Source organism: Melanotaenia boesemani, chromosome 12, assembly GCF_017639745.1.
Source record: "Melanotaenia boesemani isolate fMelBoe1 chromosome 12, fMelBoe1.pri, whole genome shotgun sequence".
In the NCBI taxonomy this organism is placed as follows: Eukaryota; Metazoa; Chordata; class Actinopteri; order Atheriniformes; family Melanotaeniidae; genus Melanotaenia; species Melanotaenia boesemani.
The window spans coordinates 32121555-32149508 of record NC_055693.1 but is presented as its reverse complement, the minus strand read 5'-3'; the positions used below and the strand labels follow the sequence as shown (position 1 = coordinate 32149508).

General features: G+C 38.2%; 1 protein-coding gene and 1 long non-coding RNA gene across 2 annotated transcripts; one reads left to right on the top strand and one right to left on the bottom strand.

Annotated features, from left to right (window-relative positions):
* Positions 1-154: 154 nt before the first annotated feature.
* Positions 155-27168, bottom strand: LOC121650105 (solute carrier family 35 member F5-like). The gene is made up of 15 exons (XM_042001421.1): positions 27018-27168; positions 25150-25291; positions 23250-23399; positions 20474-20536; positions 20287-20368; positions 18797-18987; positions 15068-15149; positions 14853-14940; positions 14109-14173; positions 13861-13965; positions 12307-12466; positions 12024-12114; positions 11694-11848; positions 8202-8298; positions 155-1758 (listed from the first exon to the last, which is right to left on the bottom strand). Exons 2-14 carry the CDS (start codon positions 25282-25284, stop codon positions 8217-8219), a joined length of 1449 nt encoding a protein of 482 aa, XP_041857355.1. The 5' UTR covers positions 25285-25291; positions 27018-27168; the 3' UTR covers positions 155-1758; positions 8202-8216.
* On the top strand, positions 12783-21829 carry LOC121650134. Its single transcript, XR_006012217.1, has 3 exons — positions 12783-12795; positions 13710-13712; positions 21735-21829. It is a non-coding gene; the product is annotated as an uncharacterized LOC121650134 (long non-coding RNA).
* Positions 27169-27954: the final 786 nt, after the last annotated feature.

Here is a 27954-nt window from a genome sequence, read left to right as displayed (position 1 = left end):
ACCTTGTGTAATGTTCTTCTACTAATTTTAAAATCACGACAAGTCGCTGATGTTGTTTTAAGCTCATCATGTAACCTCAACCTGTTTATGCCAACAAGGGACAAAATTCATTTATTTTAAGCTTATATATTTATTTAACACAATGAATACAGAATTTAAAAATATGTTTTAATAGTGCACCAAAATATGAAATAAAGACTTGAAAAACAATATTATTCAAGAGCTTAAATCGATGAAAGGAAAGTCATCATCATTTCTTTCAGATTGACACTTAAAAACAGAACAAAGAAGCAAAAAAATGCTCAGACAACAAAAACTAGATAAAGAACCTGAGAAAGAAAATAATCGTATCCATGATTCCACAAGCACCATTTATAAACACCTTCACAAAATGAAGCATCACCTGAAAACATGACAGAAGGTGGGACAGATGAGCCAAAACAAAGACAGTGCAATGGACAAAACTAGCTTCTATTTATCAATTAAAACACGTTCATCACTCTTTAGAACGTCTTCCATTTCATACTGCCACTTAAACATGAGTGCAATAAAAACTGTAAGGATGTGCACACACATCTGACATTTAACAGGATGAGTGGACTAAGGTTTATCTGTGGACTTCACATACCAGACCACATGGCCGACACCCAGGCTGCTAACAGAAGCAGCATCATAGAAAATCACAAGCAGGTTTTCTTAAGAAAACAAAAACTCCAAAAGAACAATCACATGCAACAGCCAAAATGACGCGTCATAATCTCAACTGCAGAAAGGATTTACAAAGATGTAGAAAAATAAGCTCAACATATTTATTTCTGTAGTGTTTGAGTTCACCAATAAAACATCAATACGACCCTCATGTTTTACTGCGTACAGTATAGACGTCCTTTTTAAAAGGTAACCCTTGATTCAGTTCTTGTTATTGCAGGAAAGCATTTTATAGTTTATAGTAGAAGATCTTACAGATCCATAGACAAACAAAGCTCATGTTTATTTTAGCGACAGTCGTCGGGATCAACCAACGAAGGAGGAGGAGGAAAGAAGAAAGTCGCTGACAAGACGGATTTAACAGCTGAGGAGATTTTTTTCATTTTATTTGAAAGTAAATCCGTACAATGTTCTATTAGAAATGCAAATGATCTCAGAAGGTCAGTGTTCCACCATAAACATCTCCTGTTCTGCTCAGGAAAAGGCAGTTATGTAGTCTGACTCATAACAGGTGTTACAGGGAGGATTTCACCCCTGCTGATATAGCCTCCAGAGACACGAGGACATTTTTAAGATACTTTCAACAGAACTCAAAGTTCAGCTTCAGAAACAACGTCAGACTTGTTCTTTCAAAAACAAACTTTTTCCTGTGGAAAGTACAAATTTGACTGATTGTCATTTGTTTAATGGTTTATAAATATAAATTGTATAAAGGTGTAAAGCCACACCCTTATTCAGCCATTTAACAACACACACACACACACATTCTCCCCCTCCGTTAGCGTTATGATGGATGTGTAACGTCACATGACGCTGCAGTAATTGCTGATAAAGTCCAGCACCGTGTCGTACCATAAAGTTCTTTACACAGAAACTGAATCTCAGTGAAGAATGCAAAATTAAAAGAAGGAAAGGCTTGTAGAAGTGGAGGGAGAGAGACTGTGTTTCAAAACTCTTGTAAATAAATAAGATGAACAAGAGGCACTGGGGTACGTTTAATGTCTCTCAAAGCTTCCAGATCGTCAGCTCGGTGAGATCCACGCTGGCCACCTTTGGAGAGAGAAAGAAACTGTGAGAAAACAGAGGAGAGAAGACGTTTTTATCTAGTCTACATCAGGGCTGATGCTGGCCAACTACTTTGTGGTGCCCCCCAATTTTTCATCCCACAGCCATTACAATGAGTATGCATTCAGCAATGTTTGGGCTTGTTTTTTTGTTTTTATTGTTCACCACTAAAATCAGCCCCATATGGGCCTGTGCAAAAAATGTTATTAGAAATAACAAAAACTGGACGAAGAGACGTTCTTACTAAAAATAATTGTGCCATATGCACTAACACAACCAACGTAACAGATTTAGAGGCAAATATACCTAAATGGATAAAAATGTCCTTAATGATGCAGTTTAAATGTTCTCTAAGGATTCTCAAAGAAGAGCTCCAGATGTAGCCCAAGACCAGTTTAACCAGTATCACTAAATCAGCTGCTCCCACCAGGCCCCCTCTAGACCCGCCCCTACGTATAAATCCATTACCTCTCAACCACCTGGTTAGAGAAGGGTCCTGCTCGGATTTGTATTTCAGAACCTGTTCATAATTTTTCTTCACCACATTCATGGCTCCTAAAAGGTAAACCGGGGATTTAGAGAAGACATCCCCTTCGCCGGTTGTTGAAACGTAACAGGATGACATCTTGAAAATGGGTTGTTCAAAAGGGAAATCCGGATTCCGAAATCAGCTTGGATCATGTAATCCAATCCTGCTTGTTATCCGGATAAAACCCTCAGTTTGGGTTCTTCAAAACTTTGGAGCAGAATCTGGATAACTTTGATCCAGAAGAACAGGATTATCCTGATCCCAACAGAGGGCAGGATTACAAGGTGAATTTCAGGAAGAAACAGCTGATCAAATAATAGAACTTCTTATTCTGTTAATAATCTCTTCTCTTCCACCTGTTATTCTTCACATGGCCGGCAGCGCACACTGATTTACATGCTGGAAATCCGGATTTCGGGATTCTGGATCAGGGTGATTTAATACTATGTCGCTCTGAACAACCAGGGTAAAAGTAAGCCGGATGACGTGATCCACCTTCCCAATAAATGGGATTCCCAAATCTGGATAGCTTTAATCTGGATTAAATTTTTTGAATCAGCCCCTTGTTACATCTTGCTTCTTCACTCTCACTAGAAATCTGAATCGGATCCATCTGGCTGTGTTCTAACTAGCAGATCCTGCAAACGTCAGCTAATATTAAGAATAATATAAAATAAATGCAAACAACAGCTCATCTAAGAAAATGTGCTACTGTTTCACGTTGTTAGTTTCCTCTTCCTCAACACGAGCTGAATGATAAGAAAAGCCAATCAGCTGATCCCCAACAGTCACTTCATGATCAAGGAGCAACAGAGGAGGGATGGGGAGAAGAGGAGGAGGAGGAGGAGGAGGAGGAGGAGGAGGAACGGGGAGAGGCGGCAGCCATGCAGCAGAGACAGAGACCAACTGGAGCAGAAACATTTGCACAAAACATACGCAAAGTTACCAAAAAACACTTTGGTGGAGGTAATGAGAATAAAAACAAACCTTCTGACTTGATATTTTATAATTATGACATTTTCATTTACATACTGGATTTAAAATATTTGTACATCTGTGCATCCTGTTGTAATTTATTTATTTTTAATTTATTTATTTACAGTCCCAACTTTGACTTTTTCTTATTGCCAAACCCTGGCGTCAGAAGCCTACATCACCACGTTGTAATTCAACCGCCCAAAGTCAGGTCAGCCTGAGAAGTTAACCTCTCCCCGGGGGGAATGATAACTACTCATTCCTCATGCTCTGCATGTTGACACAGGCAGGTAGAGCTAAACAAAGGAAGCTCTTAGCGTAAAACTCACTGGGCAACTCTCAGTGAGTTTACACACTAAGAGCCACCTTTTTGGGGGGTGTTTTGTGTGTTTCTGGTACTTTGATTGTTGTTGTGATACATGTCGTTGCTGTTGTCTTAGTTATTTATTTATTTATTTTTTTAACAATGTGTTTATTAAATTTTCACATCTTATAATAAACAGTCTACAAGTGATCAGTATTATATTAATATGACATTATCATCCCCTGTCCCCCACCCCCACCATATGAACAGAATAGAACAAAATAGAACAAAACAAAATATCGCTCTCTTAATTACTCAAAAATTATACGAAGCTCATCAAACTAAAAAATAGGCGTATATCAATTACACTATCATACCTACAGTTACCTTCTAATCAAATATGCATTGCTGTACATTACACACTCCAGTTATAGAATACTATTAAGAAGAGTAAAGAATCTCTACACCTCCTGTAGGAAATGACCAATATTAGATTTTTTAATGTAATTAGTAAAAGGTTTCCAAATTTCTTCATAGGCATCTAATTTGTTTTTCAGAAAATATGTTATTCTTTCCAAGGTCATGCACTGCGCCATTGAATTAATCCAGGCTCCAATACTAGGTGGATCAGACTTTTTCCAGTTAAGAGCTATCATTCTTTTGGCTTGTAATATTGCGAAATCTATGAATTTGAGCTGCTGGTATTTTAATTTAAGATTATTTGGATATAGATGTAACAGAATTATTTTTGCATCTAAGGGGATATTCAAAGATAAAATTACCTTTATAATACTGATCACTTCTACCCAAAAATCTCTAATATTGTTACACTCCCAGACACAATGCATAAACGTCCCCTGAGCCTCTCTGCATTTAAAGCATGTATCCGGGATATTTTTGTTAAATCTATTTAATTTGACAGGAGTCAGATATGTTTGCATCAACCAGTTGTATTGAAGTAACTTTAAGCTAACATTACCTGACTGTTTCTGGGAGTTAACACAGATTTGTTTCCATTCATCTTCTGAAATATCCCCTGTTATGTCCATCTTCCATAATTCAAGTTTATGGGTTGTTGACTCAGTAGACCCAGACGCCAGCCAGTTGTAAAAAACTGATATTAATCCCTTATTATTGCATTTCTTAGTGATTAATTCCTCTAGGGAAGAAAGAGCCGGTAACTTTATTGATTGGTTTTGCATAGAGAGAATAAAACTCCTAGTTTGTAGATATTTAAAGAAATGCTTCCTTGGGACATCATACTTAATACATATTTGTTCAAATGACATCAAAGTTTCCTCCTCAAAGACATCACTAACCTTACACAGTCCTTTTTTAAACCATAACTGAAAGCCTGGGTCCAATTCGCCTGGTTTAAATAATGTGTTACCCCAAATTGGACTAAACTGGGATAAAGAGTCAGCTATCTTCATATATTCTTTTACCTCATACCATACAACAATCATATTGCGAACAATAGGATGAGTAGTGACTGTTTTCAATTGCCTAACCTTATCTGAGTATATGTATATATTTAATGGCAATACAAAAAAGCTTGACTCCATATCCACCCATGATGGTTTGTTTCCAGAAGAAAAGTAAAACATGATTGTTCTTAACTGTGTGGCTAAATAATACCAGTACAGGTTGGGACATTTTAACCCCCCAGCATCAAATGGAAGATAAAGTAAAGAAAGACGGACTCGAGGGCATTTCTTATTCCAAATAAATTTCCTAAATAATGTGTTAATCTTGGAAAATAATCCAGCAGGTGGCGCCAAGGGAATGTTTTGGAATAGGTACAGGAATTTAGGTAATATGTTCATCTTCAGAATATTTATCCTTCCTATCAAAGAAATTGGTAATGATAGCCATCTTTCTAAATCTTTAGATGTTGATTCCATTATAACATCGTAATTTATTGAAATTATGGTTTCTAATTGGGGTACTAACTTGATACCCAGATATGTAAAGCTGGGTGATATCTTAAAGTTAAATTTAGATAACTGTTTTGTTGTGTCTTGACAGCTTTCTTTATTAAGCAACATTAACGCTGACTTTGATGTGTTTACTTTATATCCAGAGATATTACCGAATTGATTAATCAAATTTAGCATTGCTGGTAAAGAAGTATTTAACTGTTTTAAAAATAGAACTACGTCGTCGGCGAATAAAGCTATTTTATGTTCCTTGCTACCCAATGTGATCCCTTGTATATGTTTACTAGATCTTACAGCTATTGCTAGTGGTTCAATAGCCAAAATAAATAGAAGTGGAGATAGCGGTGAGCCCTGAGGACAGCCCCTTGTAATATTAAATAGTTCGGAGATTACCTCATTAGTTAGCACCTCAGCTACAGGATTTGAATGTAATAGCCTAATCCAACGTAAAAAGGAGTTTCCAAATCCAAATTTTTCCATAACATCAAAAAGATAAGTCCATTCTATCCTATCAAAGGCTTTCTCCGCATCTAGCGATAGAAAAGCCGTATCCTTTTCCTCTTTTTGGCTATGCAACAAAAGTTATTTTTTTAAGGAACTCCTGATGACTGTCAGCTTAGTTTACCTGTAAAAGCTGTAGGAAATTCTCTGTTGTGTTTGTACAGGTGTAGAAGTTGGCTGTCTGGTGTTAGGTTGGATTGAAGGGTGGTTGCCTCTACTTTGTCTTTGTCTCCTCTTCCTTTTTTCTACTTCCCTTTTAACTTCTCTTCATTATAAATAAATTAATTAAAATCAGATTATCAGGAGGAGCCTTATACCCATAAAGTTCCCATTGGCAAAGCGAATTTGTTTGGCACAACACAGCAGCCAGACCATCATTCTTCCGCTACCGTGCTGGACAGGACAAGTTAAACAAAAAACACAGTGTTTCTGAGACACTGACTGTCCTTGTTGTTTTGACAGTGATTCTGAGTCCAGCTCTGGTCCAGAGACCTCCTGTGGTTGGAGGTCTACTGGTTCTGAGACCACTTGTGGTTTTGAGTTTTCTTGTGGTTCTGGAGCTTCAGATTCTGAGTCCACCAATGGTTCTGAGAGTTGTTTTGGTCTGGACTCTGCTGAGGGACTATCTGGTTCAGATACCTGATCAGGAATCCGAGGGTCATTGATGCCAGTTGCCATCTTGAGTTGGACAGTAATTTCTGCCACTTTCCTCTCCAGACCATGTATTGTCTCCTCCTGAGACTTAAGTTTGGATTGCAGGTCTTGGTTGGATTTCTTTAAATTTTCCAGCTCATCGAGGTTCCCCTCCTGGGGTTCTGGCTGTCTGAGCTCACTCTGACCTTCTGGGTTTGGTGTTTTGGATGATTCACCCAGTTCCTGTGGGACGGTTTGGTTTGGTATACTTATATCACGGTTGCCTTTCCACAGCCTACCGTACCCTTACCTGGTATAGACAACTAATGGTCATTTAGTGCTGCATAGTTGAGTTGATGCAGTAAAAAGAAAATGAGTCCAGTTTAGCTAAAGGGTTGTCCTGTAAGATCATAAATTACTTTCATTCAGCTTATTTGTCTTATTCTGTTTTGGTCACAGAATTTTGAAGTACTGAATTAATTTAGATTTTTTTTTCTTATGGTTTTCAAATTGTTTAGATAGGCGTCAAATATCAACGTTTAAGTCATGTTCTTGTTTTTTGCAAAAGGCCCTTTTCTTTCTAGAGAAAATACATTAACTCTTATTTGTTATGACTACTTGTGATAAATTAGACAAGAGAAATAAACAATCACACTTTTAAACTTACAAATGGTGATAAGAAGAGATTTCACTGGAAGCAAACTTTGTGGAGTAGGCGACCATCTTCAGTCCAAAATATTTACACACAGAACATCCATTAATCTACGTGATGTGTCCGATGAGACAAACTGTAAGCTAAACTTGTGTTCAAGCCAAAAAACTGATTCTGAGACTTATCGGCTACTGGAAAATCTAACTATCTGGGGTACAGCAAAATTTGTTAGATAATGTTTTGTTAAAAGTTTAAAACCCAAATAATAAGGACCAAATGATATTTTTTAAGAACAGCCTTTTCCCTGTGGCTTTGTCCTACTGAAGCCAGTAAACATGTGTGTTACTAGGCTAAACAACAACATATAAACAACATATCAGATGACTAAACTGAGAAATTGTATCATTTCATGGAAAAATTAAGCTGACTGTGACTCTGATGTCAGCAACACGTCTGTAAAAAGTTGGAAGAGGAACAACAAAAGGCTGGAAAATGATTTGGTGCTAATCAGAAACAAGTGGATGAGTATTTGACAACTAATCACGTCAATTGGCAGCAGATCAGTAACATGACTTAGTATAAAAGGAGCATTTCAAAGCGGCAGAGTCTCTCAGATGTAAAGATGGACATTGTTCATCAATCTGATATAAACTGTGTCTAAAAATGTGTAAATTTCAGAAAACAAGTTGGTGTCATCTGATTCACTATCAGCTCATATTTCCCACAAAATGATAAAATCTCTCAGTTTCATCATCCGAAATGTTGTTTATGTTCTACTGAGAATAAACTTTAACATTAAATAAAACCAGGTGACTTATGCAGCTTCCATTTACACATGCACATGAGCAGTTAACCACACGCAAATAAACCAGGAAGGGTCGAGTGATCACTTACGTTTTATTTGACTGTTCATGAACAGAAGCTTCCTTCGCTGGGGGAGACTGTGTGTAGAGGAATAAGGCTTTCACACTGCTCGCTGTCTTCTGGTAGTCTGGAAGGAAGGTGGTGGCGTGTCAATCATCGTCACAGACATCATCTTGACAACCACGATTATAATAATCATCCTTCACTAAATGGGAGCCAACATTCACAGAAGAATGGAGCGCATAACCGCTGCAGAGAGGTTCGTCAGTCAAGCATTCGCAGCTGATTACAAACACAGTTTAGCAGGACTGGAGCTACTGGGAGTCTATTATCCCTGTGAGAATGTCACAGAAGAAAAGACTAAGTGTATGTCAGAGTAATGGCCAATCCACTTTTTAAAAGGCTTCACAATACGAGGAAACAATAATTCTTGTCCTTTTTAAAAAGCTTCAAATTTTGGAAAAATCAGTCATTTTGTGAGAAAATCTACATTTTAGTAAAAGCTCTTACGTGCTTGATAAAGTGCTATAAAAATAAAGTTGAGTTGAGCTACAGCTCACTTCCTCCACACACTTTAATGGACTTTGATGTAGCCTGGTCTCAGATGTGTGTGTGTGTGTGTGTATGTGAAGAGCTAACTTCTAATTAGTTTGAACAAATAATGGAGGCAGCATTTTCACCCATTAAGCATGTGTGTCTGTTTTCATGCTTTTTGGTATTTGCGTCACAAATACCATAGTAACCACATCTGACATTATCGAGTGGTTCACTGGAACGTGACTGTATACAATTAACGGCTAAATGTGACTGAAAAGGAAATGACTTTTGTATGGATGAACTCATTATTAGTCAAAGACTTGCTTTCCTAAAGTCACATAAAGTTACAGGCAGAGTTTTGATTGTTTGTGGGTGGATTTCCATAAGTCCGGAAGAAACGTCTTTACATAGAATCTTTTTGTCCTCTCGTTGCTGGTAATTTCCACTTTTAAGAGACCGTAAACACTAAACATTTGATAAATTAACAACACAGTGGTTCCCAAACTTTTTCCCCTTTTCATCAATGACATAATGTTTACCTAACATAACATTAATATTAAATGTTTTTGGACTCTCAGTGCAATGTGATGAGTTAATTTACTCAACATGACATTATACAGATGGGAAAACTGAAAAACTCTCAAAGTTTTATAATATTGCTGTTCAAACGTCAACTTGGTGTGAGGTTGATGCCTCTGAGAGAAATCCAGAGTTAATATGTAGGATTTATTTACTGTTTACAGAGAGGAGGAAATATCTTGTTACTTTACTTTGTTTCTATTTTATTTTGTTGTGTTGATTTCAAAAGATAGAAATAAATTAAACTTTAAGACCTATAAAGGGTATTAAAGCAATTTCACACATTTAAAGTGTTCTGAAATCATTTAACACTTAATAAATATGATAACTGTAAAATTAAAAATTCTCTGCCAAGAAAATGTATGATTGTGACATCCATAGTTACTACCACAGCACGGTGGCGCCAATTTACCAAACACCAGAGGAAAAACCAACAGAACGCGTCACTCTTGCTACGCTTTAGGTCAGAAGTCTATGGTGCTGTCAGAATTTAAGCTAATCAAGTTTAAACGTCATTAACATGCAGCTACAAAGACGACAACAACCAAAAAGTTCTGCGTGGAACCCCTTCAGCAGGTAAAGCTAGCGTTTCATAAGTCTACCATGACTATGAACAGTCATTTAAAGCGAAGCAGCAAGAAATATAGAGAATGGAAATAGAGAAATATTCTACAAAAGCTGATGAATTCTTCACACTCTACACAACACGGTGAGGAAATAGCAGTGTGTTCAGTCAAGAGACTTCTTCAAAGACCGACAGAATGGTCCACGCAATCACGGCTGTACGCAGCCTGATATTCAAAGAATGATTTCTACTAGATTCTCTGCTTCTAATGCCCATCTCTTGCCATACTGTGGTTATTCTGGGCTTTTCCACATAATCTAGAAATGGTTGCTTGTAAGGACAAAGTGGCTCTTAAAGATTTACCTCTTCTTGACTAGTGTCTCTTGTACAGGCGGCAGCATGAGACACATGCAGTCCAGAGGATGTTTGCACACCCTAAGAAGCAGCAATGCTAACATGTACTATAGCAACATGACTGGAAGAAACTCACCTAAAACACTCCACCAAGCATGGCATCCAAACCAAACACAATCCAAACCCCAGCAGTGATACGGGAATGAAAGAAAAACATGAGACCAGCTCTGTCCACGGTCGGGTGGAGAAAGTCTGCTAATTTCCCCACTTCAAGCAAACCACTTAAACAAGGAGTCACATGAAAGCAGAGACTCTGCTGATTACAAAGACGTCTGTCTCATCACCGCGGGACAAAAACTGGGAGCTAGCAGCCAGAATCTGAAATCATGTTTTACTTTTGCTGTTTTCTGGTTAAAAGTTTGATTCCAGCTCTAAAAACTCGATTAATGTGTTCTCCTATGACTTTGTTTGAAATGAATCATGAAGGTCCTGCTGGTCTCCATGGAGATAAAGGATGTTTTATAGTGAAGGATTCACTCTTCCTATCATAAGGTGCATTTCCATTACCCCTAGAATTGCACAAAAGCTAAATATGGCAATAAAAAAAGAGTAAATGGAAACACCTACATTTAAAAAAAAACTCTTAAATATCGCTAAAAGGTTTTTACGCTCTCATGAGGTGGTTTTTCAGACGTGTCGATATAGAAGTTTATCACAAAAGTGTAATGGAAACACTTTTCTCACATTTACGCTTCACCAGACGTGACGTAGCGGGTCACGTGACCAATTCATTTCAAATAGAGACGGTGCATTCTGAGTAGACGCAGGAGGAGACGGAAACCTTTTTACAAATAATTAAAGAAAAAAATACAATCGTCATCCCTGATAGCAAACAACGGCGAAATGCAAGAGTTTTACAAAGGTTTAGAAATCTCTATCCTCCTCAAAGCGGAGTCTCCCGGGATGGAATTTTATGAGAATAACGGCTAATGCGCTAAACACCGTTCAATGAAAACACCTGCAAATCACATCTGCACTTTATCGAAATGTCGCTTTTATTTTGCGAAATACTGTAGTGGAAACGCAGCTATAGACCATCTTGTTTCTGGATCCTCATGGTGTCTCTGAGGTGAATTTGGGTTCTATCCCTGAATTCTCCTGACTAACCCTTGATAGAGGTTTCTATCATCAACGTCAGCCGATGGCTTCCTGAGATATTTACCTGCATAACATCTCTATTTAAACACCTGAAAAACTATTCAGGTTCACGTTTTTTTAAAACCATTTACATTTTCTACTGTGTTCCAGCTTTCTGTAGAGACCGAGATTATACATACAGCCCTTGTAGTTGTGAAGATGTGCTTCAGTTATTTTGTGTATGTGGTTTCAGACAGGAGACAGAAAAAACAGGCCTCAAGAAGAGTGTTTGCCTATTCATTGGTTATTGAGTCACTTGTAATTCCGCTGTGGAGTCAAACGATGTGTACCTCTGAATGCGATGTTTCCGGCAAATAAAAGCGTATACCCTTCTCAGCCCCACCAGAACAGGGTCCCAGTTGTTGTAGTGGCATAACAGGGTGGCGATGAAGAAGGAAAGGAAGACAGGCACTGCCCCGGCAAAAAATAGCCATGAGAAACGCACCTGTCAGCACAGAAACAATGCAAGTTACCACTTCAAACCGAGAACTGGCCTAAAATTTCGTTTAGATCCAACCATGCATTTTCATTTTGGACAATTTATCTAATAAAAATAATCATCAGCAATCTCATTTCAAACTCTGACTCTTCTTGAAAACCAGCTGTGGATTGAAAGTTACCTTCTGCATGCAAATATCTGCCATGATAGAGAGCGGGATGGTGAGGCTCAGTGCCAGAGTCCCGATTAGAGATGATGTGAGGAAACAGCCCCTGAGGACAGAAAGAAGCACCTACACAATCTGAAGTTTTTTAAATATTATTTCATTCAAACATATTTCAGTCTTCAAAGAGGAAACTGTGGAGCTCTTAAAGAAGGTTACCATGTGGCATTGAAATGATAGAAGTTTGAGAATATTAGAATATAGAAATATGACCTGACTGAATTAAGGATGAGTTGCTCACCAGAGCCAGAGGAACTCTGAGAGAACTGTTCCAATGAGGCCATTAATGAGGATGTATGTCCACACCAGCTGGCTGGGAAGCTCAAAGGCCTCAAAGCCTGTGTAGTGGAGCAGGAGGAAGCCGGGCCACAGCAGCAGCAGGTTGAACAGACCTACAAACCCTGAGAGACAAACAACAGCTCCAGCTCAGACAGTTTCATGGTGAAAAATATTCAAATATCTACATTCACAGGCCACTTTATCAGGTCCACCTGTTCACTCAACACATCTAGTCATGTAGACATGGTGAAGACGACTTGATGAAGTTCAAACTGAGCATCAGAATGAGGAAGAAAGGAGATTTAAGTGACCTTGAACGTAGCATGGTTGTTGGTCTGGATATTTACTAGGATTTTCACACACAACCATCTCTAGGGTTTACAGAGAATGGTCTGAAGAAGAGAAAATGTCCAGCGAGCAGCAGTTGTCTGGACCAGAATGTCTTGTTGATGTCAGAAGTCAGAGGAGAATGGACAGACTGGTTGGAAATGATAGAAAGACAACAGGAAGTCCAATCAGCACTGGTTCCACCAAGGTCTGCAGAACAGCATCTCTGAACACACAACACGTCCAGCCTTGAAGCAGATGGGCTACAGCAGCAGAAGACACACCAGGTGCCTCCTGTCAGCTAAGAACAGGAAACTGAGGCTACAGTTCACACACACTCACCAACACTGGACAATAGAAGATGGAGAAACGTTGCTGGTCTGATGAGTCTCTGTTTCAGCTCCACATTCAGATGCTAGGCTCAGAATTTGTTGTTGTGTTGTTCTTCCTCTCAAATGTAAGTCGCTTTGGATAAAAGCGTCTGCTAAATGACTGTAGAATAGAATAGAATAGAATAGAATTTGGTGGAAACGTCATGAAAACATGGATCCATCCTGCTTGGGATCAACAGTTCAGGCTGCTGCTGGTGTAATGGTGGGGGGGTATTTTCTTGGTCCACTTTGGTCCTCTTAGTACCAACGTGGCCTGGTTTACCCACCACAGCCTACCTGAGTATTGTTGCTGACCATGTCCATCCCTTTATGACCACAGTGGAGCATCTTCTGATGCTACTTCCAGCAGGATAATGCACCATGTCACAAAGCTCAGATCATCTCCACCTGCTTTCTAGAACATGACGATAAGTTCACTGGACTCCAACGGCCTCCACAGCCACCAGATCTCAGTCCAGTAGAGCAGCTTTGGGATGTGGTGGAACGGGAGATTCTCATCATGGATGCAGCCGACAAACCTGCAGCAACTGTGTGATGCTGTCATGTCAATATGGAGAAAAACCTCTGAGGAAGGTTTCCAACACCTTGTTCACTCTAAGACACCAAGAATTAAGGAAGTTCTGGAGGAGGTCCAACCCGGTACTAGAAGGTGGACCTGATAACGTGGACATTGTTTGCATGTTTTTAGGCTACTGAGGTTTAACTACATAAAAGAGAAAAGACAAGCTAAAATCATAGCAACAAGTGGCAACAAGTGGCACATGTTTTAAAGCATGCGCAGATGCGCCACTGCTTACCAAAGAACATTGGTATGTCAAGCTTATCCTCCCGATCCACTCGTCTCTTGATCATCACGATATAGACAGCGTAAAGTATCGCCCCAGCTAATGACCACAGCGAACCTGAAATAAAAAAAATAAATAACTTCATTACACTTTGAAACCTTGTAAGTGTTCTAATTTTACAATAAAAGGCAAAAGATAGATATAGATTTTAACTTCACAGTGGGGTAATAATAAAAAGAGAAAGCCGTCTCCATGGTTACCTACAACACCTTTCTCATCAGGGCTGTCCATGCTGGAGAGACTCACAAGTGCAACACCTCCCATGCTGAACAAAACAGATCATAAATAGCCGACAGTAAAATAAAGATATTTTAGGAACTGAACAAAGATTTAAATATTTTGCACAAAAAGAACAATAATGTTTACTCAAGCAAAATAACTGAATGGAAATACACCTTATTTACAGTGACTTAGTAACCACATGTGATGAGCTCACTGCACACCACGGTTTGGATCAAACTGGTCAGACTGAGCAGACAGTTGGCCGTGCATGAAAACTGGAAACTGGGGAGGCAATTAGCCATGTCAGTGGTGACAGAAACAGTGAAGCTTTTCAGCCAACTGGGCTAAAAAACCCAAAAGCTCCGTGGTGCCACCTGCTGGTGGAAAGAGCTTTGAGATATAATTGTGTGACATGGGTATTGCGCATGTGCATCAGTATTTTAACTATTTAAAAAGGGAAAATGCTGTATTTGATAGATATGTGCATAAGCTGGAAAACTCGGGGATGGAAATGCACCACCATCGAGTTAGGAGGTCAACCCTGGACATGTTTATTTTGTTCATTAGTTAAAAAAAATGCCATTAGAAGTTTCCACTCTCAAATTTCTACATTTCTGGGCAGCAATTTTAAAAACCAAAACACAAATGCAAAAAAAAAAAAAAAAACACAAAGTCCTTGCATGTTCTCATTCATTTAAACACATCCTCCATTAATCACTGACCTCAGAGCCACAGCTAACAGTTTGGACAGGGTGAAACGGTCACTGCTGTTACTGGGAAATATGGCAGCCAAGATGAGAGTAAAGAGGCCTAGAAAAAACATCATGAAACATCTGATGGCTAAAGAACCTAAATTAATTAATTAATTAAAACATTCGTATATTAATCTTGACTTTACGTATAGCCAAGAAATCTGCTGAGTAAAGAAGAGCGCTACCTGAAGTGGAGGATAAAATGTTGACGATGGCAACCTGCGTGTCAGACAGAGCTTCTTGGTAGGAGAGGTTAGCCAGAAACCACTGGAAGACAAACAGAGGTGGCCTCAAGCATCAGTTTGTTACATGATTTAGCAAACATCTCATACAGAATGTCAGTTTTAACCTTTAAAAAAAAAAAACAGCCAAAATGGCAACCAGGTTGTTCAGGAGTGAACCCAGGTAAAACCTGACCTGGGTTTTTGAGCATCTCTTTTACATAACCTACAACACCTTCATCGTTGTGTTTCTTTCTATCTAATAAAACTAAAATCTGCAAAGTAATAAACATTAATAAAATTAAGCAATCTGTGTGTCAGGGTTGGGGCAGGAAGGGTGGCCAGGGTGGTACTGTACTGTAGCTTCCCAATTAGTTGTCCTTTAAAAATATTGACATGTGGCTGCACATTTCTAGAAGATCTTTTGTCCCTGTACAAATACAGCTACTAATGTATATAAAGCTGTTAGCCTAATGTTAGCATGAAGCTACAAGGCAGTGCTAATCTATGGTAACACTAGATTAGTTTTAAGATAATGTGGGGAAACCATGTCATATTTCGTTTTTTGTTAGTGTATTTAGGGATCACACATCAACTCAGTTAATCCAGATTTTCACATCAGAGCTTAAAATAAACTATGAAGATGCTCAAAGATAACCTCGCTATCCACGTTACTTAGCGCTGACTAAGCTAGCACTACATGATCCAGTTTAATTTAAAACAGGAAGCTAGCAAGGCTGCTAGTTTATTTTAAAGTAGCTACAGCACGAAAATGTTGACAAATAGTGCTGGGCGATATGGAAAAAATCATATATCACGATATGGATTATTTTATATCACAATAACGATATATATCACGATATACCACAATAAAGTATGTTTTCAGTTATTCTCTGAAAAGTTTGACAAAAATTTTATTGCTTACTTTTCTCCAGCTTTATTTTGAAGTGACATTTAACTGTACTGTCACAAATGAGAAACATACATTTTAGTGCAGCAATATAAATGTATCAAATGAAAACAGCTGTGGTTGAGGTACAGTAGCCTTCACATTTTTTTCAAAATCATAGTTATTTAAACTCAACTGTCAAAATAAACACTATTTAATTAATTAATTTAAGGTCTCGAAAGCTGTCCTTCTCAACTATATACACGGGAGCCATGCCTTTACAGATGCAACGCGAGATGGCACATGTGATTTGTTTATGGCGCTGGGACGCCTTCTCATATGGCGTACCTTGTGCGAAAGACTGCTTTATCTTCGGCTGGCTATAGTTTTTCTTTTCGCAACTTGCCCCCGCTGTTCCACTTGGTTTAGCTTGGATTTTTTGGATTGTCATGTATTCTTTTTCGTGGACCTTCTTAAGGTGATAGAAGAGGTTTGTTGTGTTGGCATCGGGCGCAGGAATAGTCTTTTGGCATAGTTTGCATATGGCCATCTTCTGATCCGTGTCGGACTTCTTGAACCCAAAATGTAACCAAATCAAAGACGTACCCCCTCTTTTGAGTAAAAGTGCTTCTTCTTGGGCTGCCTGCATAGCTGTCTCTATCTGCGACTCCGGGCATGAAACATCAACCTTTTTCCACGTCCATCGTTCAGCACTCATGATTAACGTAAAGCATTTTGCAAACCCGCGTGAGAGTCAAAGAACGTAAAGCAGCGTCATGTCGCAAAACCACCAGACGGAGTTTCTTTGCAAAAAATCTTTTTTTATTCTTCTTTATTTTCACTTATATAAACTTAGAGTATGCGTAGTGACAAGACAACGTTAATAAAATCGTCGCAGCCTGTTTAATGATATATTTGTTGTAATAATTGATAAAATTAGGTTAGAAACGATAGAAATGATAGAAGAGAAATGGCACGATAGACACTTTTCTATCGTCCCCACGATATGTATCGTCATATCGCCCAGCACTATTGACAAATATATCCTGTTCTAAAGTACGTAAATATTTCCCTTAAACCGGTCAAGTGTTGCTTCAGCAGGATGTTTACTTACTGCAATGCTAGAAAATGAGCTTCTAGTTCAGTCTGAATTTTCGGGAAGACTGAAACAAAGGGTTTATTTTTTAAATCTTTCATTCAGTTCAGGCCAAGCTGAGGAGAAAAACTTCCACAGCATGATGCTGCCCCCGCCGTGCTTCACAGTGAGGATAGTCTTCTCAGATGTGGGTTTGTGCAGCATGTGGTGTTTGACCTTAGTGTCATCTGACTAGAGTACCATCTTTTACAAGTGAGTCTTGTTTTTACCTTAGAGACCACATGTGAGGAGTGGCTTAGATTGGTCTCTACAGAGAAAAACTCCAATTTATGGAGCTTTGCAGCTTTTAGCCTCCGTTGTATCTCTGATTAATGCCCTCATGCCTGATCTGTGAGTCATTTGTGCATTTGTGTGATCATTTTAATGAGGTGTTTTGTTTTATTTTTTCTGTTCAATTCGTTGTGGGATATATAGAGTTTTAATACCTTTTTTTATATAATCCCTAATCTGCATTTCTACAGACTTTTGGCTCTGAGCTATTCAGAGGTCTCTGATCTTCATCATGCTGCTTGCTTGGTGGTGTTGCAGACTCTTAAAAACACGTGTAAAAGGGAAAAAACTCATTAAGTCTTCTGTTTTTTCATTCATCAGTTTGGATTATTAAGTGAGGTTTGTTACATGTAATTCCAAAACATGCCCACTTTAACTCCAGAATGTAAAATAATATATGAGAAAATAAAAACATAAGAAATAAGAAATCAAATAAAAAAGGTGAATACCTTTGAAGGGTCTGATCATGTTTGCAAAGCCTTTGGGACATGAACTGTGACATGACATTTTCTTATCTTAGATGTCACTAAAACAACAGTTTGTCTGTTTTTGTCTTGTTTTGAAACCATCAAGTTAACAAGACATTTTGTTTGCTTGTTCATCTTATATTTATTTCATACAGAATAAAATTAATTAAAGCAACATTAAGTTTCCAGAAAGTTTAAATTATTTGTTATTTATTTCAAGTTAAAAAAAAATATTTTAATTACGGTAAATTAAATAATTCAAGACAATTATAAAAATATTGTTTATCCCTTTAACACTGACTGTATCATATTAAATACATATATTTTCTGAGACTTATTGCATCACTTTATATTAAAAACTGTTCAAAACCCTGTTGTTGTATCTAATCTGATACTTGTCTGCTGCCCCTAGTGGACACCTTTTGCACTACAATAATTCTGACATAAAATACCAGAATTTATTGTACCTATATGCAAATTATTTTTATTATTATTATTATTATTATTATTATTATTATTATTATTAAGTCCGCAGTGTGATGTGAAACTTCGTTCACTGACTGATTTTACTACATCAACAGTGAATACTCAGCTCTCCCCAATAGTGCAAATGAATCTCACTGTAATAGTGAACAATATGTTAAACATTTCTCTTTACTTTCTGCTGAATTACAAAAATTATAATAAAGCTACATCTTCAAAATATATACGGTAATGGAACAGTCAATAGTCATGCCTCCCACTTGAAAAAAAATCTTATTTATTTAATGAATATCTGATTTAACAGAGCTTAGTAAGTGAAGTAAGCCAGACAGAAATTTGCTCGTAGCTATAAAAGTAGAAATCTCTCTTCAGCATCATGCTGATAATCTGATGTCCCATAGCTAACGTCCCAGCTGCCTTTAACTCACCACAAAACAGAAGAAGAAGCTGATTTTGGCCACATCAGTGATGGTCAGCTTTCCCACCGTGCGCAGCATGGCTTCGTGGTCCTTGGCAGCCGGGTAGGACATGCGGGAGAGCTTGGCCTCCAGGGCCTGAGTAGAAGGGAGCTGACGCACCTCCATGATGTTACTAAAACGGACACGCTGTTTTTTGGAAGCTGGGAGGCAGAAATGAAAAGAGGAATGAATGAACGAAGGAAAAAGAATGCTTTTGTGATTCTATTTGCAAATGCAGCAATAACATAATCTCATTCTTTTATGCTAAATGTCAGCTTGTGTATGCAGGGATCCTCAAAGTCCGGCCTCCAGTCCGGATCTGGACCTCGAGGCATGCTATTACCCTAAGTCTGCTTCAAAATTAACGTTCCATAAATAAATAAACAGTTAATGTGAAATACAGTGTACCTGGATATTATTCACAGCATTTTAGTGATAACAGCTCTTGATGTTCATCAAGTTCTCGCCCATTGAGCAGTGTGTCTCGACCACCTGTGACACCTAGACCGCATGGTGACAGCTAACCTGCCCTCTGTCTGTGAACCAGGCAGGAGGACATGAGCAGAGGCTGCTATAAATGACAGGAACCAGTAGCCTATCAGTACACAGGGGTTTGTGCCGTTCCAGCCAATCAGAAGCAGAGTGGGCGGGCATTAGTTACAACTCCGCTACCAAAACATGAAATGAAACCAGAGCCATGTCTCCCACCAGGCTTGATGCACTTGAACTGTTCTGTTTTTTACTTCATGTGTCTCTTGAAGTTAAGAAATTAAAAGAAAAAAAGAAAATAGAAGTCAGGTGTTCATGTTTATGTTGACCATCTTTCCTTTCTCGTTTGTCATTCTGAATTTTCTCTAGAATGTGGTGAATTAAATTTTTGTGAACTTTTTATTTAAGTTGTTTATTTGTGATATTTTTGTTGTTATTATTATTGTCATAGTTTTGTATTTTGTTAATACATGAAAGAAAACACAGTGAAAAAGTTCAATCAGTAAATGTGTTGTTGCACATTTTTCCAGACTTCTGACCTTCAATGAAGAGTAGATATGGACTTTTAAAAAATAAGTTTGAGAGCCCCTGCTCTAATGTACAGCTGGACTGAGCATGAGATTATATTTTACACATGCGCAAAAGGTGTTAAAAAAATTCCTTCAAAAACACAACAACTTTAACTGTGTGGTTTTGGTCTGTCAGACAGACATGAGGTCACTCGGCTTTCTTGATGAGCTAAAAGCCAAACGGTTATTTTATCTATGACAAAGAGCAAAGATTTGCTGTAAGAAAAAGGAGATATCAGACTAAACCAACAGGTTTCTTTTACGTTGACAGTCATTTGTGTATGTTTATGGCTCGCTGCTGCCCTCTGCTGTTACAAATTAATAAAACTGCCAGAGCCTCATGATACAACATTATAAAAGTAGCTTCTTTAGTAACAAAAACAAGATTAACTTCGTACTCACTAGATTCACAGTCTCTGATCAAACACTCTGCGTGCTCGGTGGGTACGTCCTGGAACTTCACTGGCACATACAGCGGTTCGCTCTGCACGAACACCACATGAAGGTCAGGTCAGCGACAGATCCACGATACAAGACTTTGCTTCCAGTCAAGACTGAAGTCAGTTAATAAGAATCAAACCAAACTCACCAAACAGTTGTTCACAGTGGTGTCTGTGGTGCAGGGTGCAAAGTAGGCCTCAGCATCAGCAAACTGCAGGGAAGAGACATTTAATGTTTAGCTTACATCAGAAGACTTGGAAAAGATTTGTAAAAGACTCCAGAAAACTACCAGCTCACACCTGAGGCCTGTACTACGAAGCTGGATTTTCTCTTATCGGGGTAACTTCAGGGTTAACTCTGGGTTTTCTGGACTACGACGCTGGTTCACTTCTTACCAAGCTGTATCACCGCAGCAACAGATGCTGAACGGCTGACCTGCTCCAAAGCAGGTCATGTTCTGGATAAGAGATCAGCGAGTATAAAAACGCTACGTCCTGACCAATCAGACCTCATGAAAACTGGCCTGCCCATTTTTAGAAGAGCCCGTTGACGTTGGTGCACGGATGGTGAGAGGAGCGCTTAGGAGAGAAAGTCTTTAGGGACAGATCCCTTTCCTGATGACATACTGTACTAAAGGTACAGATTTTCAACAAATGGGCTGAGATAGATGTCAGCTGTTGGAGCCGTCTGTAGTAAACGTGACCCATCGTAGTCGGGCGCTTACTGTCCCGCAGACATTGTTCATCACAGATGAGTTGTGCTCCTTTCATCCATACAACAGGTACAGTAATAAAGCCTCGTCACTGACCGCTCTGAGTTATGTTTTTATATTTGTCCTTTACTTGCTCCCAAGTCCTTTAGCTCCACTGGGGTTGCTTCTGAAATGGAGGTTAATAATAGTGATAATTCTTTTTCACACATGACATAAGTACAGAAACATTGAGTTATTTAACACACAACTATCCGTACATTCATTGTGGAGGAATTGATATTTCAACATACAACGCGCTCACACGGGAGCAGATCCTTTAAAGAACTGGGAAATATGACGTAAATAAATCATTCCCAAAAAATGTTTGTGCTGTAATACAGTGACCTGAGTGCTGTCTGTTTATATTGTCCCATTAATTAATATCGGATAATCTGACGAACTTGCACATTAACGGAGTCGGCAGTTTTCTGCCTGCATTCCTTCCTGACTTTTGCTGCAGCAACACTGTTGCTTTTAGTCTGAATTATATATTTAAATTCTTCATATTGTGAAGAATAATAGTCTTCTCCTCCATGGTAAAATACACGGCTCTGCAGGGTTTGTCCATGTTCGCGATTGGTCAGAACCTCCAAACACCACCCCTTTTATGTGAACGTGCACTAATCTTAATTAGAAAACCCTGGGTTGAGCTACCGAGTTGATAACCAGCTTCGTAGTACAACTTATCCAGATCCTGAATGTCTGGATAAGTTAACCCAGGTAACGGAGGGAAATCGGGGGTATGTTAATCACACTTCGTAGTACAGGCCTCTGCTCACGGCTAAAGACAAATGCTTAGAGTTTTAAGTCTTTTGCTGGGCTCACACCAAACGATTTTCACAGTCACAGACTAAAAATCGAAGTCTTTAGGAAATCTAGGAGCTCCCGTCATCTCCATCGTTAGGTTTAAGCTGGTAAGCTGAGCTTTTCAACGTCAGTCTTTCCCTTGTCTTGGGTCTGAGACAATATCAAATATGTTTGATATGATCGCAAGTCGCAGTGACGAAACACGATCAACAACCAATAGATGAGCTCTGACAAAAGCAGAAACAGGAATCCCAACAGTCAGAACACCGGAAAATGGATCATTTGTGTTATAGTACAATGATCTAACAAATGAGAGATGAATAGAAACTCATTCATCTCTCCAGATTCTGATGAGTAGGTGTAAAGCCTGGTGGAGATTCAAAGCCACACTTAATAATGATGTTTAATTCCTTATTGATCCTGGAGGGAAACTCTCCCCTTGTTTGCTTTGCTGTGGGCAGATCAGCCCTGTACCAACTAGGGCTGGGCGATATGAACTAAATCTTATATCACAATATTTTTTACCTGAATCACGATATACGATATATATCTCGATATATTTATTTATTTTTGTCAAGTAGCCAAAGAGACAGCTCTAATTTACAGCCTTCAGTGTAAATATACTTTTATTAAGGATCAGCAGCACATGTGCATTAAAACAGCTGACTGAAATTAAAGTACCTTTATATTAAATTAAATGCTCCTAAAACAAAATAAATTAAATACTTTTCAATGACCACAACAAAAATACAGCTGTGCAAAACACAAAAGAAAAGATGCTTTTAACTCAAAACAAGCTATCTTGATATAAAAGATATTCCCTCCTGCTATATTGCGCCTGACAAAGTCTTGATATATTTGAAAATCTCGATATATTGCCCAGCCCTAATACCAACTGTCCAACTTATCACAAAAAAAGCTAAAAGAATCTAGTTTTAGTCTTTTAAATAGTGATTCACAGTCTTTGTCAAATCCCAGGCTGAGACTTAAAACTCTAAACATTTAGATGTGAGCAGGTGTGAGCTGGTAGTTTTCTAGAGTCTTCTGATGTAAACGCAGCACTAGTCATCAACTTCCAGAACAAACCTACAAATTCTGTCTGATTTTGTCACATTTGTGAAACTTAAAACCCATATTTTTTAAAAAAGAGACATTGTAAAATATAATTTAGAAACTCAGGTTAATCTGCCAACAAGTGTTTCAATATCAAGTCTTCATGAATTAACTAAGTGTAAAAAAAAAAAAAAAAAGACAAAGATTAGTGTGAAATCCTGCAGCTGCATTCGCTGCTTCTTCTGTTTGTCTTCAGTGTAGAAGTGTGGGACATTGCGCTGTGCATGAAGCAGAAGTGTTTTGAACTACTTACAAAAGCAGAGCGCCGGCGTTTCAGACTGCCGGTGCACTGCTGCCTCCATGGCCGCCACAGGAGGAACCCCAGCAAATACAGCACAAACATGGACGTCTTGGTGAAAGTGCTGAAGAAGGGTTTGTTGTAGTCCTGTCGCTTAAAAATATACTGCAGAGAAAAAAAGGGGGCTGTGAGGATTACCATTTTAATTCCTGAATAACATTTGTTAAAGCATTCACAACCCAGTACATTTAGGAGTCCGTTAAAGCGCCTTTGGCACAAACAATGGGCGCTGCAAACTTTGAATAAGTTTTTTTTTATGTTTTCTCATCCTCCTTGACAGAAAATCAAAGTAACCCTCCGGATTCAGGTCTAGACTTTGGATTTGTACTGGCATCCATGTGTCACTCCTGTTTTGTCTTGGTGGTATACTTTGTGTTGTTTTCTATCGCTCCAGCTTACAGCTCCCAAAAGCTTCTGGACAACATTTTTCCCTCTAACCTCTTCTTGACAAGGCCTATTTTTCTGCCTGCTGTCCAAAATGACATATTCAAAATAAATTAAGCTCATCTTCACAACTACAAGGGCTGCATGTATAATCTTGGTCTCATGGGAAAGCTGAGACATGTGAGATTATTACAGAAGTGTCAGAATCCAGATGTGTGTTACTGTGCCAGAATAAATTAATCTGGAACACAGTAGAAAATGTAAATGGCCATCTCCTTCTAATAGAAAACTACATTACTTGCAGTGAAAACCAGAAGATAGCAGCTCAGTGCATCTAGGTATGAGTAAAGTAATGTCTGGCGAGGAACTGTGTTACAGCAGAAGCTTAAAAAAGTGAACCTGAGCAATTCTCCAGGCGTTTTAACAGAGGTGTTACACAGGTAAATATCTCAGGCAGCCATCGACTGATGTTGATGGACACCTCTATAAATCTATGGAGGATCCAGGGATAGAACCCACATTCACCTCAGAGATGATCCAGAAAAACCTGAAGCCCATTATAGTCCATTATAGGAAGAGTCAATTCTTAACTATAAACCTCATTCATCTCCATGGAAACTAGCAGAGTCACAGGAGAACATATTAGCAGAGTTTTTTAGAGCTGGAATCAAACTTTTTACCACAAACAGCGGAAGTAAGAAGAAGACTGCAAGAAGACACTAACCACAGAAAGATGCTCTCATCACCGTGTCTGAGTGAATGGATAGTATTAATGAAGTGATGCTTGGAGCTTGTTTTCCTCCACTTTATATTGGGAATTGTGTCCCAACAGTGCAATACCTATTGGCAAATGACTTTCAGGTTCAGTGAGGAATGACTTCAGTCTGCCCATTCTTAACATAAAATCCAGATTGGTGGAGTGCTGCCCTGATGAAAGTCTTTCTGTAAGGTTCTCCAATCTCCACAAAGGGACTCAGGATCTCATTTAAAGTGATGACTGGCTTGTTGGTTACCCATCTGACCAAGACCTAAAGTGCCTGATTATTCAATTTGACTAGACAACCAAAAAGTAGGAAGTCTGTGGTTCCACAAATCTTTCATTTTGGAACAATGAAGGCTGCTGTCCTTTTGGAAACCCTGAATATTACTAAAATGTCATGACATTCTAGTCTCGGTCTGTGCACCCAAAACACTTCTGCAAAAAGATGCTCTTTTGTATCCTTGCTTATAGCTCCTCCAACAAGCTTCTTCCCCCCTCCATCCTCTCCTAAGCATACATTTTAGAGCCAAAGAAGTCATTCAAAAGATTTTATTTTTAATGACTTCAGGGTTGCAGGTAGGAGGAGAAAGAAAGGCTGAAATTAGAGAAAAGAGATGAACCAATAGAGAAACATGTCTATAGGCATCTTATATCTGTATCTCCTCTCTCTTTCTGTCATCATCTCATTCTGCACCCCACTAAAGTCCTTACTGAGGTTAGCTCAGACGAGGCAACCCAGATGACATCCACCAGCAGGAGTATCACCACCCCCAGGGCCATCCGCCTCCGCTGAGCTGCAGAGCTACCCTGAGAGCTCATCCGGTTCATGATGAACACCCACTCCATCGGGACACTGTGAATACATTTATAATTGAACATGAGCAGAAGAAACTCAGAGATTGACTCATTCATGCACAAATCAACAAAAGTCATTGAGTTATAGAAAATGGTTCAAATGAGAGTACAGAAATGTTATTTACTAAGCACTGTGCCTTAAGCTATGATACAATCCTTAAAATACATACTATTAAATCTTTTAGTCCTTTTTTCAGTGTTGATATACAATTACAGCAGAAAAACTTCAAACACAGCTGAAACTGTGTTCATTATTTAACTAGCAAATCAATGAAAAAATAACTACCGATTAGGGCCCATTTCATTGTGAGAGTTAGCAAACATTTATTCTCATGGCACAACGTTACTGATTTATTAATTCATATAACCTTTATGAAGTATAATAACCATTTATCTGAATACAGGAGCATATTTTATGGGTAATATATCTGGTATTCTGATAAATGATTCACTTAATCATTTTATTTTATATCACATCCTGCTTTTATCACCATCTATATTAGTATTTTTTATTATTACAACTTGCTTTTTTCTTGGTAACTCCTATTTATTTACTTTTTTTACATAGTTTCATTCAACTGTTTTAATTGTATACTGTTTTGTTTTTGTTTGTTTTTTTACTTTGTAAAGTACTTTTGGTTGTTGTTAAGTGCTTAACAAAGTGCTATAGAAGTAAAGTTTAGTTAAATTGGTATTAATAATGTAATAAACTTTGGCATCTATGGTGTCAACTCCATCAGTCAGTTATGGGGAAAAGGTCGCTTAAAAAATTAATTAAATTTAAAAACAGTGAATGATTATTATAACTATTAACAGGATCATCCAAAATCAATCTGATTACAACAACAAATGATCATTATCACAGGTCTACCAACCGCAAATAATAAATTAAGCTTTCTCAAGAAAATATTCACCAGTTTGAACATCAATGAAAATTAGCTGCAGCCTTTTTCAAAACTATATCATGATGGTTGATGAGCACAATAACCAGTCCATTACACACTAAAGAAGTTTGTTGTTCAATAATAAACCACTGAAGGCCGCACATGGGAGTAAAATGTTAGCCCTGGTCTGGTCTCTCCATGGCTCATAATGCACTGTGTAACTCGGTGTAAATAAAGACCATGCAGGAGAAAAGAAATGGGGAAAAAAACACGATAATCAAGAATGCAAAACAAAAACTTCTTTATACCTGAGAAAATATGAGCAGGAACATCACCAATTATCGCGTGCATGAAGCTCAACCACAAAACACAACGATGTCCACATCTAAACTCACCTGAGTGTCTACGTGCCAGTTAGCTAGCTAACTCCTCAGCTGTCACTGGAAGCCTTGCAGCGACAGAGTACATTTATTTTAACACGGAGCTGTACTGTAGATAGCTTCCTCAGTTAACAGTATATCCTCTGTCAGAAACATTTAGCCAAATTTCAGGTATAAAAATGAACTACTTCCTCAAATATCAAAGCTAAGGCAAGGTGGATATACATCAATAGCTATTTAAATTATTACAGCTTACCACAATGACATAGTTTATAGCAGAAATTTATGTTTTATTTGGTTCATTATCAGGAAAAAGTTATCAGTTCCACATAATTTCTCTAGTTAACGTTGCAAGTAGCATAAAAAATGGTACGTTTAGCTGCCTGTTTATCAAGCTAAGGGCTAACAAGCTTGATTATGCGAAGTAATCCAAAGCTTATGTAAAAGTGGTCTTTTTTACCTGAAAACGTGAAGCGCTCATTTAATATGCTGTTTTATTTAACTGCCATTTCTTACTCTTCAGAAATGTTGACAAAATCACTGATTTTATTAGTATATAGTTGCCATATTGTTGCCAGCCAAGTGGTTATAAACATTAGCAGCCCCCTCTCTTCATTATTATCAGGTGACATCACTTATGGCGCAAAGACATCTGGGAAATGCAGTCCAACTATAGAGATGTATTCAGCCCTTGTAATGAATTGGGTTAATTATTGAGTGTTCATGTATAACAAGAGTCAAAGTGAAACTGTGATTTAAATATAAGATTCAAAATCAGCAAATCATTCTATTGTGTTTCCACAGAGGTCATGTTCATTTTTGTCTCTGTTGTGATAAACAACACTTTTAACCTTTTTTAATGACACAGAAAGCTTTCAGTGTTCACATATTTTTTTTCATTATACATTGTTATGTTAAACTAAACTGTTCTTCAATAAATTTGACTCTGCCCAAAGTCCCTGTCCCTGCTTGGACGTCAGAGCAGAGAAAGTCACTGAGAGAAACTTCTGTTTAATAGTGATGTGCGATACCACTAATTTTCTTACCGATTCGATACTAAGTAAAAAAGAGTGATGAAATAGACTGGGGAACACTGCCTGCCAGAATCTGTGTCGCCTGTAAAACTTTTGTAAATGAAGACCAAACTTCCTCTTATTTATTGTCATAAGTACAATATAAATTGTCTGAGTCATCTATAAATAAAACAGCTGGTGTTAGGATATCATTTAAGCTATAGACACATGGGACAGATTCTGGCAGACTGAAAAGACTGCCTCCATCTTTACTGAAGAAAATATAAACTTTTTCTTCTTCTTCTTCTTTTTTTTTTTTAACTTTTTTTACTACTTTTGTCAGAATTCAGTGCATGTTACATCATACAGTATACAGTTGTCAAG

Bases quoted from the DNA above. Each gene is read 5' to 3' on its own strand.
- LOC121650105 (XM_042001421.1), bottom strand. From the start codon at position 25,284: ATGGAGTGGGTGTTCATCATGAACCGGATGAGCTCTCAGGGTAGCTCT. The intron at 14,941-15,067 runs GTAGCGCTCTTC...TGTTTTTTCTAG, and splicing joins CATTTTATCCTCCACTTCAG to GCCTCTTTACTCTCATCTTG. The intron at 12,115-12,306 runs GTGAGCAACTCA...TTCTGTCCTCAG, and splicing joins TCAGAGTTCCTCTGGCTCTG to GGGCTGTTTCCTCACATCAT.